Source organism: Plecotus auritus (assembly GCF_963455305.1).
Source record: "Plecotus auritus genome assembly, chromosome: 2".
In the NCBI taxonomy this organism is placed as follows: domain Eukaryota; kingdom Metazoa; phylum Chordata; class Mammalia; order Chiroptera; family Vespertilionidae; genus Plecotus; species Plecotus auritus.
This window is the reverse complement of record NC_137771.1, coordinates 168,269,272-168,282,822: the sequence shown is the minus strand read 5'-3', so window position 1 is coordinate 168,282,822 and position 13,551 is coordinate 168,269,272. Positions and strand designations below refer to the sequence as shown.

Below are 13,551 nucleotides of genomic sequence, written 5' to 3'. Positions count from 1 at the left end.
CTTAATCAATAAAGAAATTTAAAAAAAGTTACATATTTTCCAATTTGATGATAATTTTGAATCGCTATTTCTATCCTTTTTGAGTTTAGGGAATTTGTATTTTGTTTTATTCCTTTGTTTTTTTTAGTTCAAATATATATGATGTACATTGCTCCCCCACCCATCTCCCTGCCTTTTAAAAATAATTATAATCTGTAAAACTATGGTTTATGGTGTTGCAAATGAGGGTCTTACCCACTGTCCATATTTAATCTTGACAAAAATCATTAGTAGTTCATCACATCATAACATAAGAGAGCATCTATGTACAAACATATACAATTTTATTGATAGCTCTACAGACTACAAGAATTTTAAGTATAGTCACAATTGCTGAGTGAAACAGAAAAATAGTATTTTGTCATTTTCTGAAAAGATGCAAAAATTCTGAAGATGAAAGAAAGATACATCAGTGATATCATCTGTTTCTTATTTCCTAGAATAAAACATCACATAATTAAGTACTAAAAATTATAGGTTATTAGAGATTTTGATCCTGTGTACACTTGTCCATACCACCACCTAGTTTATTTTCTGACTTTGCAGTTGAGAAGGGTGGGCCAGTTCTCAGGGGAGCAGTATGAGAGGAGAGAAGTCTTGTGAGTTTCTCACTGAGTATTATTGCCTTGGATAGGCGGACTCTCCCTTTTTGGAGGTGAAAGCACTCTTTCATGGCACTGGAGGCCAGATTGTGAGTTATAGGCCTTCTTCTCCCTTTAAATGCATGTCCAGTTATTAAGAAAATGAATCCAAGTGGCCCTCGGAGCTAACAATAAAAAAGGAAGAGTTGTTCTCCCTTCTTGCTAAGACCAAGTCCAATAAAATACACCTATAGCAGTACAGGTACCTGGTACCCATATCTCTTCCAAATGATGAATGAGTAATAAATTTGGACCTGATTTAGTAAGATTGTTTTGAGTATTTCCACTATGAAACTACTGAGAATTAGTTTTCCACATAGCTTTACATGCTGTTGATTTTCTCATATTTCTGATGTTTTGTGATGCCACATGTATAAGATAATCAAAACCTAGATGTTTGAATTGGAATAATTACTGGCCAAGTTGCATAGGAGAAAATCACAAAGAGCTAAGAGTCAATGGGGCACTGGCTGGTCAGAAATTTGCACAAAACATTTGTTTTGGGTTGTGACACAAAATGAATATGAATCCAGCTAACACCGTATCTAATACATCTGGCCTTTCCTGGCCCCTTGGAAGTGGGGCTTGGACACCAACCAAGGTAGACAAATATGTCTTCCTTAATTGGCCACGAAGCAGTGGTCATCAATCTTAGCTGGACATTGAAACCACCTGGGGGCTTTAAAAAATACTGATGTTTGGTTCCCACTCTGAGAGATTTCAATATAATTGGGAATTTTAAAGGCTCCTTAGGTGATTCTTATGTACAGCCAACGTTGAGAATCACTCCCTACACTCTGGCTTCCATGTCCCTCCCACTCTACCCCAACTGGCACTTCCTCTTCTTTTCCCAAGTCAGACCTTACCTATTCTGCCTTTCATCTTTACAGGGTTATGTTGTCTGCAAATATATACACTAAACCTGTTATGTGACACCCAAGCTCCCAGGGACGGTGGCACCCAAATACACAACTTACTGGCAAGTATTTCTAGCACTTGGGCCAGTGTGAGTGTGAGATAGTATCTAGTCAAAAATGAGGCTGAGGCTATAAAGGACAGAGGTGAGGAAGCTGTGAAGGCTTCTCATGTTCCTCTCCGGATGCAAAGAGCCAGATGGGAATGTCTGACTACTCTGGCATTGCCCTTTCTGAACAAAAGTGGTCAAGTTACCATGTCTTCCCACAGGGGCAGCTGTAACCACACAGGTTTGCTCCTGGTTGTCCCAATGATCCTAAACCAAGGAGAACATTTTTAGTTTACTTTTCTAGACCCTCTTCCTTTTCCCTCTGCCAAACATTTTATAACCAAGTATCTCAAAGAGCTAATCTTAATTTTCTTCATATATATATTTTTTCCTTTTTCAAAGTCAAGGTCCTCCTTTATTCAGATAGCAGATAGATGGTACCTTTAAAACTCGTCACATGGGTCACATAAAAGGACCTCAGCAGCAAACTTGTTCCCTTCTAATCAACCCCTTAAGATCTTTGAGGACTAGAGACCTGGATCCTGATTTATTAGCTATATCATTCAAAGGCTATAGAAAAGATTTGAAAAAATGTCTGTGACTGAATTACTGGAAAACAACTCATTCAGTTCTGCCACTGTCCTGCCAAAGTTAGTCAGACAACGACCCTGCTGGTGACTGGGACACTAAATCTGGGTCTCAGAGACGTGCAGGAAGCAAAATCAGTAGTCCTGCTTTTGTGGAGGATTAAAATAAATGATAAATCAGTCATCCTTCCCTCCAAACTCCAAGACAAATGGATAATTTTATGATAAGAGTTATTGCTTATGAGAACCAGAAAAACAAACACATCTAGGTTCCCAATGATGAAGGGAGTGCAAAGGCCCATTTTCTCCTGGGATAACAAGAAGGGAGTCAGAGGGACAGGAGGGTAACTTGGAGAGGCTGTGGTTTGCAAGCCTTATTTTCCAATGCCACCTTAGCAGATAGAATATAATTTTGATGACAACTAAGGCTCAGAGTCATTTTCTCTATCATTGTCCAAGTTATTTTTCTTATGTTCTAAGACAGAGGCAAGACATTTACACAGTTATGAGAGATGTAAAGAATTACATGGATCAATAGTACCCATTTGCCAGAAATAACGATGCTGATGCTGACGCTATGTGTGTGTATGTTTGTGTGTGCATGTGTGTATGTGTGCGCGTGCATGTGTGCATGCACATATGTGTGCTAAGGTGAGTGCAACAGAAATGTTCAAAGAGAAAATCACATCCACATTAAATTCTTGTTATTGCTATCTCTTTGCATTATAAAAATTATTTTGATACAGTAAAACCTCATTAATTTGTATTCCATTAATCAGGAGTTTGTGGGATAAAGTTACCCTTACATTATGTAAGGGCTTATAGAAACAATATTGAAAGATTAATTTAAAAAGAACCTGTTCTTTTCAAGCATTTCAGAAGCACCTGTTTACTTCCAATTGTGCTAATTATAGACTTTTTATCTATTCATTAAAGCCAGAGTTTTAAGCACTTCTGTAAAATGCTATGCTGTCCTTTTTTGGTATTTTCTCTGTAGGCTTTAAAATATTCTGTAACTGTCATTTTTCACTGATTCATATAAGCTTTCTTCAAAATAGGATTTTATTGCATATGAACCACACATGTAATTTTGGGTATAATAATTTTTCTTGTTAAGACACTGTGCACTTATGATGTTTAATTTTATACTAGACATATATTACATATTCACACTTAACCTGTCCTTAAATGATATAGAACAGTGGCTCTCAATTGGGAGCTATTTTGGCAATGGCTGGAGACATTTTTGATTGTCATTACTCAGGGGTTGCTACTGGCATCTGGTAGGCAGAGACCAGGGATGCTGCTGAACATCCTAAGGTGCAAAGGACAGTCCCCACAATGAAGAGTTGGTGGACAGTGCGATGGCTGAGACACCCCAACGTAGACCAAGTTAAATCAGATCTTATTGGGGACTTCAGAGATATTGTACTTAATGCCACTTTGGGCTGAATTTCATTGTTCCTAAGATAAACTAATATTGTAGTTTTTTTAAATATAGAAATGATAAAATATCTGTTCAGAAAACTGGGTCCTTGAAAGAGATGGTACAAGTAGTGCCAATGTTTCCCAAATCCTGGTCTCAAGTTTCTTTAACATTTTTACTCTATAATTTTATGTATCGGGTTGCATTTTGAAGTCAGGTTTCATTACCCTAACTGTTCACAGGAGTCTGGAGAGCTTCATGGAGAGGCTTTTATGAGACATTGGGCGAATTCAAGGAGTCTGAGAAACGCTATCCTGGCATACATTAGCTGACTCTTTCAATCATCTTGGCTCTTCTCAAAATGACTAAGAACATTTAAAGGAAGTACCACTTCAAATTCACTAAAGAGTTTTAAAAATATTTTTTAAAAAACCCAAGAAATACTATTTTTGGCTATTAAAAGAACCTGACTTCAGGAAAATGCTGAATTCTTAAAACACAAATGTATATCTCGTAAGATCTTGATTAATCAAAATTAAATAAGCCAAACCCATTGACTTTTTTTAGAATCTGCACATACTCACTTCTGGGACTTGCCTGCCAGACTCATGTTAAATGATGGCAGCAGGTGTGCTTGGTTTGTTTTGCCTCCAGCTGTCATCTGTTGAGTTATGATAGATTCCTTTTGTCATGTGAAGGATAGTCTTTATTTCATGTTGAAGACATTTTAAAATAAGGAATAGAAATTTGGTATCTATTGACAATAACCCTCTACTTTATATTACTTAGTCTAATGAATGACAGAATTATTGGTTTTGTATCATTAAACTCTCTATGTATTTCTGTTGTGCATAATGGTGACTAAGGTAGCAAAAACACCACTATATTTTATAAAGATTTTCAATAATAAGTATTGAACCAAAATTATTTTCTAATGAAAGCCCTTGTTAATCAGAAATGTAATAAATCAGAATTCCTTTCCCAAAACATTAACTGAGGTTTTACTGAATCATGTTGAAGAGAATGACCAGTTTGGTCTCTGAGTGTCCTGCTGCAAGAGCACCTTTGGATTGAAGACCCCCCTGGGTGTGAACAGTAATATACTGTGTAATTGGCAGACAAGGATACAAATGGAGCATTGAGAATATACCACTTTAGAAACTGAAACCAGAGTGTGTGAAATCAGTCCTCAAAGCTAACTGCATTGTGCCTAGAGTCAGTCTAGTTTCCCAAACCTATCAGTCAGCTCCCCTGCAAAGCAAAACCAGGTGAAAAATGCTTTGCGGTATCCCAACCCTGCATGGTTTGTAACTAAAAATAGCAACTTGTTCTGAAAGTGATAGAAATGGAAATAATTGTGTTAGAAATAATTTACTGTATTGGCAATACTTGATTATGACCAAGAACTGTGAATGATATATTATGGAGTGAAAGTTAATCAGATGCTTGCCACCATAATTCAGTCATGTTTTAGTCTAATGAAAGTTAGAGATGAGAAGAAAACTTTGGTTTTGTTTTCTCTTCCTGTTCAGTTGTATGGTAAATGTACTAGAAATGCACTGATAACTTCTAATGCAGATTTTTTAAATTGCGGGATGTGGCCCAATTTATAAAAATAGTTTACCATTAATCTTTTTTTCTTCTGTCACAACATGCTTTTTTTTTCCTCTTAAGATGTTAATTTATCATGCAAAGATTTTTTTTCATTAAGTGCATTAATGCTTTTGTTTGTACAGGATTTTTTCAAATCAGGAGGACTCCCCGTAGTTTCTAAATGTAAATCCTTAGCAAATGACATGCCAAGATGATAGCTCCATTCCACGTGGGAAACGGCAAATGCAGCCATACCTTGGGATTCTAGCCAGGGTTCCAGCTTTTCGGTTGTACAGTGTCTCTGATAAGTCTCTCTTATGATAACTTCAGATGGGCTGTAACGGACATTTTGTAGAAGAAACTGGCTTCTAGCAGTTGAATAGTGATGCTGGGAATTAAATTTGGTTTCCCTGAATAATGGTTTCTCAAAGCAGTCACAGCTTCTTTAGAAGTTTAGAATTGGTACCACTTCTTATCCTTGTATTTCAGCATTAACTGCAAAGAAAAAATAGTCACCGTGAGATGTTAAAAAAAAATTCTTAAAAAGTGTTAATCACGCAAGCTTACATTGAGTTAATCATGAATATCTCAGTAAATCTTAAAACTAATAAAACTCCCTTTACTTTGTAAAATAATGACAGTCTTTTTTTAGAAAAACAAACAAAGCTATAAATACTCAGCTGACAAGACATAATTTTCAGTGATTGAGACAAAAGGAGTGTGTGGAGCCTGGACTCGCCCTGAGCTCCACGTTGCAGCAGATGCACAATATACAGCATATCAGAACTAATGGGAGATTTTCTTCTAGGTTATCCCCAGATAATGGAGTGTCAATGTATGACAGCATTTTTAAAAAGGATTTTTCTCCCAAGTACTGGAGGGACTGTAGTGGGACCCAGGATGACTTACAATGAGTGGCATCGCTACGTAAGCTTTCTTGTGCTGGACCTAAATGGTTGAAGTTATTACTGTGTGAAGGTGCCTACATTTACTTAGTTACCTCATGTGCGTGTTTGGAAAATGCTTCCGCACTGGTCATCATGCCTGCAGTTTTCTCCTCCAGCTCTCCTAGCCTCTGCCCCCTCTCGTCCAGTGCGATCCTTGCTCGAGTCAGCTCTCCCATCACCCCGCCTGCAGCGCCTTTCATCCCTTCTATGCTGCCGGGGCCAGGAATGTGCTGGGCAAGGCTGCGGGATGCTTTTCCTGCTGCAGCTTCCCCAACTGGGAATGCAAGCCAGAGCAATAGAAAACATTTGTCAGTAATTCAAATAGTGGCAGTCAAGTTTATTACCAAAGTACTTATATTAAGTCCTACTGTCACACTTCTCCAGTAAGAGACATATTTGACCCTGTCATTGCACTTACACAAGAAAAATGCCTACGAAAGGGACTGTGAGAGCTATTGTTGCCACGTCCCTTTGTGTGTGTGTGTGTGTGTGTGTGTGTGTGTACACGCGTGCCACACAATATGGCCTAATCACATTTTTTGGTTATTTTTAAATTACAGTTGACATACAATAATACATTAGTTTCAGGGGGTACAACACAGTGATTAGACATATATATACTTTATGGAGTGATCACCCCAATAAGTCTAGTACCAATCTGACACCACACATAGTTATTAAATGCTACTGACTATATTCCTATGTTGTACTTTACCTCCCCGTGATTGTTTTGATAACTGGCATGATAACTGGCCATTTGCATTCTTAATCCCTTCATCTTTTTCACCCAACCCTCCAAACCCCGCCCCTTCGGCCATTACCAATTTGTTCTCTGTATCTATGAGTTTGTGTTTTATTTGTTCGTTATTTTTTTTAAAGTTCTTTTAGTCGGCTGCTGCTTGTCTGGGTTTTTGGACCTTTGACAGATTTTGGGAAAGGTGGGCCTCTTGTGTGGAGGAGCCGCTGGAAGAGGCTGGGGCCAGACAGGTGAGCTGAATGGGATGGGGTGTCAGGGAACACCATGCTGGGGTGAACAGTGCTAATCTGGTTAATGGGGAGCACAGATTTGGTGCCCTCCTGCACTGGTGGCGGGCTGGGAGGGGAGCTCCGCAAAGGAACAAAGGCCCCTGCCAGGCTCTGTCCCTGGAGAGCTGCTCTGGCCCTGCCCCCAGCCTTGCCCTGAAGTTATCAATTTAGCTCCTCCCTGCTGCCCCTGGAGCTTTTCAAGGTGCTGCTCCTGTGCTGGAAATTAGAGTTTATGAGTTTTTGAGTGAGTGAGTCTGTGTAACAAGCAACTTGAGGTTCTCCGCAGTCTCCAGTAGTTCCCTGTCCTTCCCTGATGTGATCCCCACAGCTCTTCACAGCCAGATGTTACGGGGACTCTTCTTCCTGCTACTGGAGCCCTGTGCTGGGGAGCCCGGTGTGAGAACAGACCTCCGGCTCCTCAGGGGACCTCCATGACTGAGAATTCCCTTTAGATTCTAGTCACCGCACTGGGGGTGTGGGACCTGCCCTTCTGAGCCTTGGCCACTCCTACTAGTCTCCATGGGGTGTCTTCTTTATATTCTTAGTTCTAGGAATTCTGTTCAGCTAGTCTTCAGGTGGTTCTATAATCTATTTGTAATTTCGAGGTGATCATGGGAGGAGGTGAGCAGGGTTTGCCTACTCTGATCCTGACAGGTAGCACGATAATTGCATCCTTGATATTGCTGAATTGGGGTGTTCACAGCATATGTGAACTCACATTAGTGTCTGTTCCAATAACAGGTCTGTTCTTTTGTTTAAATTTGGACCCAAGTCTTCATTCCAGTGCTCTCTGTTTATCTTGCTATCAGCCTTTATAGGTCTCAGTTGTTGTTTTTAAATCTCTCTCTCTCTCTCTCTCTCTCTCTCTCTCTCTCTCTCTCTGTGTGTGTGTGTGTGTGTGTAAATACTAGAGAATGGAGTATATGCATGATGGGCATTAATATAAATATGATGAAATTTGGTTACTTCATAAAAGACTAAATCATTTACCTATCATTTACAAAGCTTGGTTTCATTTAATTTTATGAAGCAATTTTTAAAAATTGAAAAACAACTGTCTTGGTAAAAATTTAGTGAGCATTGCCAAAGAGGCAACATTAGGAATGGAACCTAGATCTATAAGAGCCTTATTGGGATATAATTCACATACCATAAAATTTTTCCTTTTAAGTGTATAAGTCAGTGGTTTTTAGTGTATTCAGAGTTGTGCAACTGTCACCACTATCTAATTTTAGAACATTTTCATTACCCCAAAAGAAACGCCATAGCCATTAAACAGTCACTTCTTGCCCCAGTGCTTGGCAACTACTAATCTACTTTCTGTCTCTATGAATTTCTCATTCTGGACATTTCAGGGGTCCTCAAACTGCGGCCCGTGGGCCACATGCGGCCCGCCGAGGACATTTATCCGGCCTGCCGGGTGCTGCTGCCTGTCCTGCTTAGCAGCCAACTCGTCCCGGGCCCGCAGTGCGCATAGGAATTTGTTCATAGTTTTTTTTTTTAAACTATAGTCCGGCCCTCCAGTGGTCTGAGGGACAGTGAACTGGCCCCCCTGTTTAAAAAGTTTGAGGACCCCTGTTTTATATAAATGGAATAAATCATATAATAAGTGACCTTTTTTGTCCTCCTTCTTTAACTTAGCATGATGTTTTCAAGGTTCATCTATGTTGTGGCATATATCAAATTTCATGCCTTTTTATGGCTGAAGAATAAATATTGAATTGTATGGAAGCACCTAGATGTTTTGCATAGGTAAAAGTTTAAAAGATTTTTTTACCTGCAAGATCAAATGATGATAAGATATTCTAGAAAACCTTATTCCCCCACCCTTTTTGTAATCTTCCTCCCTTTTGGAAACCATTAACTTGTTCTCTATATCCATGGGTCTGTTCTTATTTTGTTTGTTAATTTTTTTTGCTTTATAGATTCCACATATAAGTGAAATCACAGTATTGTCTTTCTCTGTCTGACTTATTTCATTTAGCATAATACCCTCTAGGTCCATCCATATCATTATAAACTACAGGCCTGGCGCATGAAATTCATGCACAGGGGTGGTGTCCCTCAGCCCAGCCTGCATCCTCTCCAATCTGGGACCCCCGGTGGGATTGGGCCTAAATGGGCAGTCGGACATCCCTCTCACAATCCAGGACTGCTGGCTCCCAGCTGTTCGCCTGCCTCTGCCTGATTTCCCTAAGCACTTCTGCCTGCCAGCCTGATCACCCCCTAACCCAGCCGTGGGCAAACTACGGCCCGCGGGCTGGATCCGGCCCGTTCAGCTGTTCTATCCGGCCCGCGGAGCCAAAAGAGCGAAGGGTTCTCTTGCTCTCCCCTCCGCTCCTTCACCAGCAGCAGTGTTAACATGGCAACGTCGGGAAACACGGCTGCAGCTCCTTCTTCTGAGTGGGCAGATTTATATCCGCCCATTCAGAAGAAGGAACAACCTCTCAATCTTCCAGAGGCTCCTTGTAATGCCCGCAGACGCGTCTCCCGACATCACCCTGGGAATGCGTAGACACGTTATCGTGATGATGTAGGGAGACATGCCCCTGGAGAGCACAGTATCAGAGCCTTTCTGAGGTAAGATTAAGAGCTCTAATAAAACACAATTTTTTCCTGTTCCCACATTCTGTACATCACAATGACTTGTTAATAAAACAATAAACACTTTCAGCTTTTAGGGCTTTTATCCACTGCAGTTTTTTTTCCCACTGCAGACGCGCGCAGCAGGGAAAAAGACACACAGAGGACATGTCACACTAGCCATGCTGCGGCTGCATTTTTTTGCTGATACGGATGCGGTATCAGTAACGCTACCATGGCCACTAACCGCATGCGTTAGCAGAAAAACAAATGCATTTTGCGCTGCGTTTGCTTCTCCCCCTTGCGCCTGTAAAAATGCGTGCTACAGGGCATTTGTGTTAACATGCACCACTGCACATTAGCATCAACGCAAACATGATGGAAACCTGTGTACCCTGCATTAACCCTAGCTGCGCTGCATTGCAGTACTGCACCACACTGCAACGGCAGCATGGCTAGTGTGAACAAACCCTAATTCAGTGGGTTGAACAAAAAGATTGTATAGAAATGTGATGAACTAAAGATTTTATTACAAAATCGCTTAATTTCAGGGTTTCAGAAGTAATTGGACAAATGAAAAACTGAAAATCAAATGTTCATATCTAATACTTGGATGAAACCCTTTCCTGGTAATGACAGCCTGAAGTCTTGTACTTATGGACATCACCAGATGCTGGGTTTTCTCCTTTGTAATGCTCTGCCAGGCTGTCACAGTAGGGGTGTATATATATAAATATCCTGCCATTTCCAGCTTTTAATAAGAAAAACTATTGCAATGGGCATTTAAAAGTGGCACTTGGTTGTTTTTATAGAGTCCAGTGGATGCAATCTGACATTGATAATGGGCTCTTTCACACTATGTGCACTGTGGCTGTTTTTTGCCAGTAACGGAAGTGCTAGTGGTAACTACTGGTTACCCATGTTTTGCACTGCCCTAGCACCTCCCATACAAGTGTGTCTGGAAGACACAGCAATGTGCAGCTATGTGTGTTACCATAAACAAAGGGCCTGTGTGAAAGATACACAGGTTTCCTATGGAGGAAAGGGGTTGTTCTCTATGGTCAGGGTGTGCCTCTGTCCCATGTCTGAACTTTTTCAGATGATTTTGTTATATATATATTTTTTTAGAAGAGCAAAAATGTTATAGTAGAGCAAATTTAATCACTTGTTTTTATACTTTACTGTCTTATTTTGGTAAAGAATTTAATAAGAGAACGGTACTGTTGGTTTTAGCCCAATATTAAACATGAGTGGACCAAAGAAAAGGAAAGTGGACAGTGAATGCCGAGTGTTTAAGAGGGAGTGGACAACAAAATATTTTTTCACCAAAGTCCGATCAATGCCGGTATGTCTGATATGCCAGGAAACACTTGCAATCTTCAAAGAGTACAATCTCGGCCGTCACTTTGCCACAAAGCATGGCAACTATGCTAGCAAGCAGTCACCTCAAGAACAGGAGGCTACTGCACAGAGGTTGATGGCTAAATTACAGGCTCAGCAAAATGTCTTTCACAGACAAACTGCAATTCAAGAGACAACTACCAAAGCAAGTTTTATGCTATCATTCAAATTAGCAAAAGCTAGCAAACCTCTCTCTGAAGGCGAGTTTTTGAAAGAATGTATGATAGAGACAGCAGGTCTCTTGTGTCCAGAGAGCAAAGGCAAGTTTGAAAAACTCAGCTTATCGCGCAGGACAGTGACTCGTCGAGTGGAACTGATTGATGAAGACTTGGCCAGCAAGTTAAATAGTAAGGCAGAGTTCTTTAAGTTTTATTCACTAGCATTGGATGAAAGTAATGACGTAAAGGACACTGCTCAGCTCTTAATTTTTATCCGAGGGATTAGTGACAATTTTGAAATTACGGAGGAGTTTTTAGCCATGGAGCCACTGAAATGAAAAACACGGGGAGAGGACTTGTATGACCGGGTGTCTACTGTCATCGAGAAAATGAAGCTACCATGGAGTAAACTTGCTAATGTCACAACAGATGGATCTCCAAATTTAACTGGAAAAAATGTTGGACTGCTAAAAAGAATTCAGGATAAAGTGAAAGAGGAGAACCCTAACCAAGATGTTATTTTTCTTCACTGTATTATTCACCAGGAATCATTGTGCAAGTCTATATTACAACTTAATCATGTTAATCCAGTCGTAAAGCTTGTTAATTTCATTCGAGCAAAGGGACTTCAGCACCGTCAGTTTATTAAGTTTCTGGAAGAAACTGATGCGGATCACCACGACTTACTTTACCACTCTCGTGTCCGCTGGTTGAGTTTGGGCAAAGTTTTCCAATGAGTGTGGGAGCTCAAAGAAGAGATGGTGCATTTTTGAAATTAAAGGGCAAGTCTGACAAATTTACTGAGCTGAGTGACAAGAATTGGCTGTGTGACTTTGCATTTGCTGTAGATATATTTTCACATTTGAATGAGCTAAATGTGAAGCTACAGGGAAAAGATCAGTATGTACATGACATGTACACTAATGTGAAAGCCTTTAAATCGAAGCTGATTTTCTTTTCCAGACAAATTTCAGACAAAGTCTTTACTCATTTTGCCACACTAGCCACACAGAAGGAGACCATCCAAAACGTGAAGAAATACAGCAAATCACTGGATGACCTGCATGCAGAATTCTGTCGTCGGTTTTCTGATGTTGAAAAAACTGACCAGTCACTTCAACTGGTGGCCTGTCCTTTGTCACAAAATCCTGAAACAGCACCAGAAGAGGTGCAACTGGAACTCATCGATCTTCAGTCCAACTTTGTCCTAAAGGAGAAAGTCAACTCTCTTGAACTAAGAGACTTTTATGCTTCACTTAATGAAGCCACTTTTCCAAACATCCGGAGGATGGCACAGAAGATACTGGTGTTGTTTGGGTCAACCTATGTTTGTGAGCAGACATTTAGCGTCATGAACATCAACAAAGCCCCTCACAGATCCAGCTTAACTGACGAACACCTCAGATATATCCTGAGAATAGCCACAACAAAACTAACTCCAGACTTTGGTGCATTAGCTAAAAAAGGAGACCAACAACACTGTTCCCACTGAAGTTGATGTTTTAAAGACCAAAAACCTTTCAACCCAGTCTACATTGCCATCTACATCTACGTCCCAGGCGCATATTGGAAGTTGCACTAAAGAAAATGTTTAATTTACTGTTTACACATTTTGTTCTTTTCAATTTGTTTTAGTTTTAAATTATTTTATTATATTTAAGTTTAATTTGAAAGGCTTTTGTACCTTTCCTTTGTTAGGCAATTTTATTTTGCCTTTGCCATCTTCAATATAAGGTATGTTATTGTGCTATGATTCCTTTATTTTTTGAAGTTTCAAATTATAATAATTAGTGTTTACATTCTTCTTGTTAAAATGTTTGAAATGCATAAAACTATTGAAATTAAAAAAAAAAGACCGTACCCTTTTATGTAATGATGTTTACTTTGAATTTATATTAGTTCACACAAACACTCCATCCATGCTTTTGTTCCAGCCCTCTGGTCCAGTTTAAGAACCCATTGTGGCCCTCGAGTCAAAAAGTTTGCCCACCCCTGCCCTAACCACTTCCCTGCCAGCCTGATTGACGCCTAACTGCTCCCTGGCCAGCCCGATTGCCCCTATCTGCCCTCCCCTGCCAGCCTGGGCTCCCCCAACTGCCCTCCTCTGCCGGCCTGGTCACCCCTAACTGCCCTCCCCTGCAGGCCTGATCCCCCCCAAATGCCCTACCCTGCAGGCCTTGGTCGCC

General features: G+C 40.2%; 1 protein-coding gene across 1 annotated transcript in view; it reads right to left on the bottom strand.

The window, feature by feature from the left end:
- Positions 1 to 2,041: 2,041 nt before the first annotated feature.
- Positions 2,042 to 13,551, bottom strand: part of STXBP5L (syntaxin binding protein 5L) — a 228,629-nt gene continuing 217,119 nt past the window's right edge. Inside the window, 2 exon segments of the mRNA XM_080656813.1 lie at positions 2,042 to 5,745; positions 6,251 to 6,471. Of these exon segments, the coding sequence (XP_080512939.1) occupies positions 5,704 to 5,745; positions 6,251 to 6,471 (263 nt within the window). The 3' untranslated portion in view covers positions 2,042 to 5,703.